The following is a 1,793-nucleotide window of genomic DNA, read 5'->3' as shown; positions in this document are numbered from 1 at the left end:
TAATCATGAATATCCTCTTGAATATTGGCTTGACTTGAAAAAGCTATCTGTGGCCTGTGAATAAATATATGTACATCAAATAGTTTGATCAGTTCTGATTGTAACATTTGTTATTTTTCCCTTTTAAGGTATTTGCACTCAAACAACATCGTCATTATTCCAGAAGGTAAGTCGTCTGTTATCTCATAATAATGTGCCAGTATCTAGTGTTTTGGGTTTTTTTTGTTTTTTGTCACAACACTCGTGCATGACTGTTATACTTGTGAATGCTTTCGATTTATTACTAAAACACAGATTCAGAGTGATTCAGCAGTTTTAAATATGGCAATAGTTGGTTCAGGTGAGATTGAGATTGTGGGACAGTTTAAGAAACATCTTTAATGAAACTAAAAAAGCAAACCAACAACCACAATAAAGATGACATGCTCAGGAAATCACACATAACACACTTATTAATATTGTCATGACATAAAACGGTACATTAGTAGCTTTATCTGAGACCGGCTATGTTAACTTTGTCTTTTGACAATAACGAGGGAAACTGTTGTTTGATCTCCAGCTATTGGAAACCTGGCCAGACTGCAGTCCTTGGACCTGAGCAATAACGCCCTCCAGTTCCTCTGTCCAGAGATTGGCCGACTGAGGTCTCTGCGGCACCTGAGACTGTCCAATAACCAGCTGAAATGCCTTCCTCCAGGTCAGACACAGCAGCCGGTTTTCACTATGCTTTGAGTTCATTTTGTCACAGTTCAAATTAAATATAAGACATAATATTATTATATAAGACCAAAATATCTAAAATGTATGGATTCATCAAAGCTGCAATAAAAGTATAGAATCAAATGAAGATTAAACAATGAATATATCCGTGTAAACATTTCTCCTGTATGTCTGTGTGCCCCACACAGCTCACCTACATTAGTCTCAAACATATTTATACTATATGCAAGGAATAATGTCCTCAATGTAGGGTGCAAAGTTTTCCTTTGGGATGATTGCACACGACTGTCAATTTGCAATTGTAAGAATACCAACTTGACTTGAGTTGTAAGTATTATATTTTCCAGCAGAGGGCAACGGAGTTATTCAACTGAACTGACAACCAACAGAGACATGAGATAGCTTCTGTAGAACACGCCACTGACAGGATTATTTCCTGTGTGCTATAAACACAGTGGGAGAAACACGGTTTTATATAGCAATCAAAGCTAAAATACAGGTTTATAGTTATTCTCATATTATTCTGGATGATTAATAAAGTGAAAGTGTTCTACTTAACAGTTTCATCTTATATTATGATTTTCAACCTTAGTAGATTTTGGAAATGATTTAAAACTGACTGATATTTCACCATTCAACTATTAGTTGTTGAATACAGAAATGTAAGATGTTAGTCTAATGTTCTACCCACAAGTGACTCAAAAGTGGAAAGTTGTGTTGCATGTCCATAGGCTCTTAACACACTCTCAGTTAGACAGAGATCTCTTTGCCCCCTGAAGAGCTTGTATTTTTGTCATGGTCCTTGATGTGCCAAGACAGTTGCCCTTTAAAGCTCAGTTTAGACATTTTTGACGTGGTAATTGTGTTAGAAGTAGTCGCCTTGACAACAAAAGGTCACAGTTATGATCACATCAGTCTGTCTCACTTAATTGTCCTCAAGTGACTGAATCCTCTCACTCACTGTAGTCTGTGAAATACAATAGAAAAGGTTAAATGTGATACTGTTTTGGTTCCAGACTATTAAGAAATGTTCAATAACATGAAAAATAATTAACCAAAATGTCCAAATTGTC

The 1,793-nt window shown here is 35.9% G+C and overlaps 1 protein-coding gene across 1 annotated transcript in view; it reads left to right on the top strand.

The window, feature by feature from the left end:
• The window catches only part of lrrc28 (leucine rich repeat containing 28), a 6,107-nt gene that overhangs the window by 1,715 nt on the left and 2,599 nt on the right, over positions 1-1,793 (top strand). The window contains exons 4-5 of the mRNA XM_035652174.1: positions 129-166; positions 560-697. Coding sequence (XP_035508067.1) covers positions 129-166; positions 560-697 — 176 coding nt within the window. The remainder of the gene's footprint in view (positions 1-128; positions 167-559; positions 698-1,793) is intronic.

The sequence above is a fragment of the Morone saxatilis genome, unplaced genomic scaffold (genome assembly GCF_004916995.1).
Source record: "Morone saxatilis isolate NCDOM2014 unplaced genomic scaffold, NCSU_SB_2.0 Contig11, whole genome shotgun sequence".
Taxonomy (NCBI): domain Eukaryota; kingdom Metazoa; phylum Chordata; class Actinopteri; family Moronidae; genus Morone; species Morone saxatilis.
The sequence above is the reverse complement of the archived record's forward strand: the minus strand, read 5'-3'. Positions and strand labels throughout refer to the sequence as shown.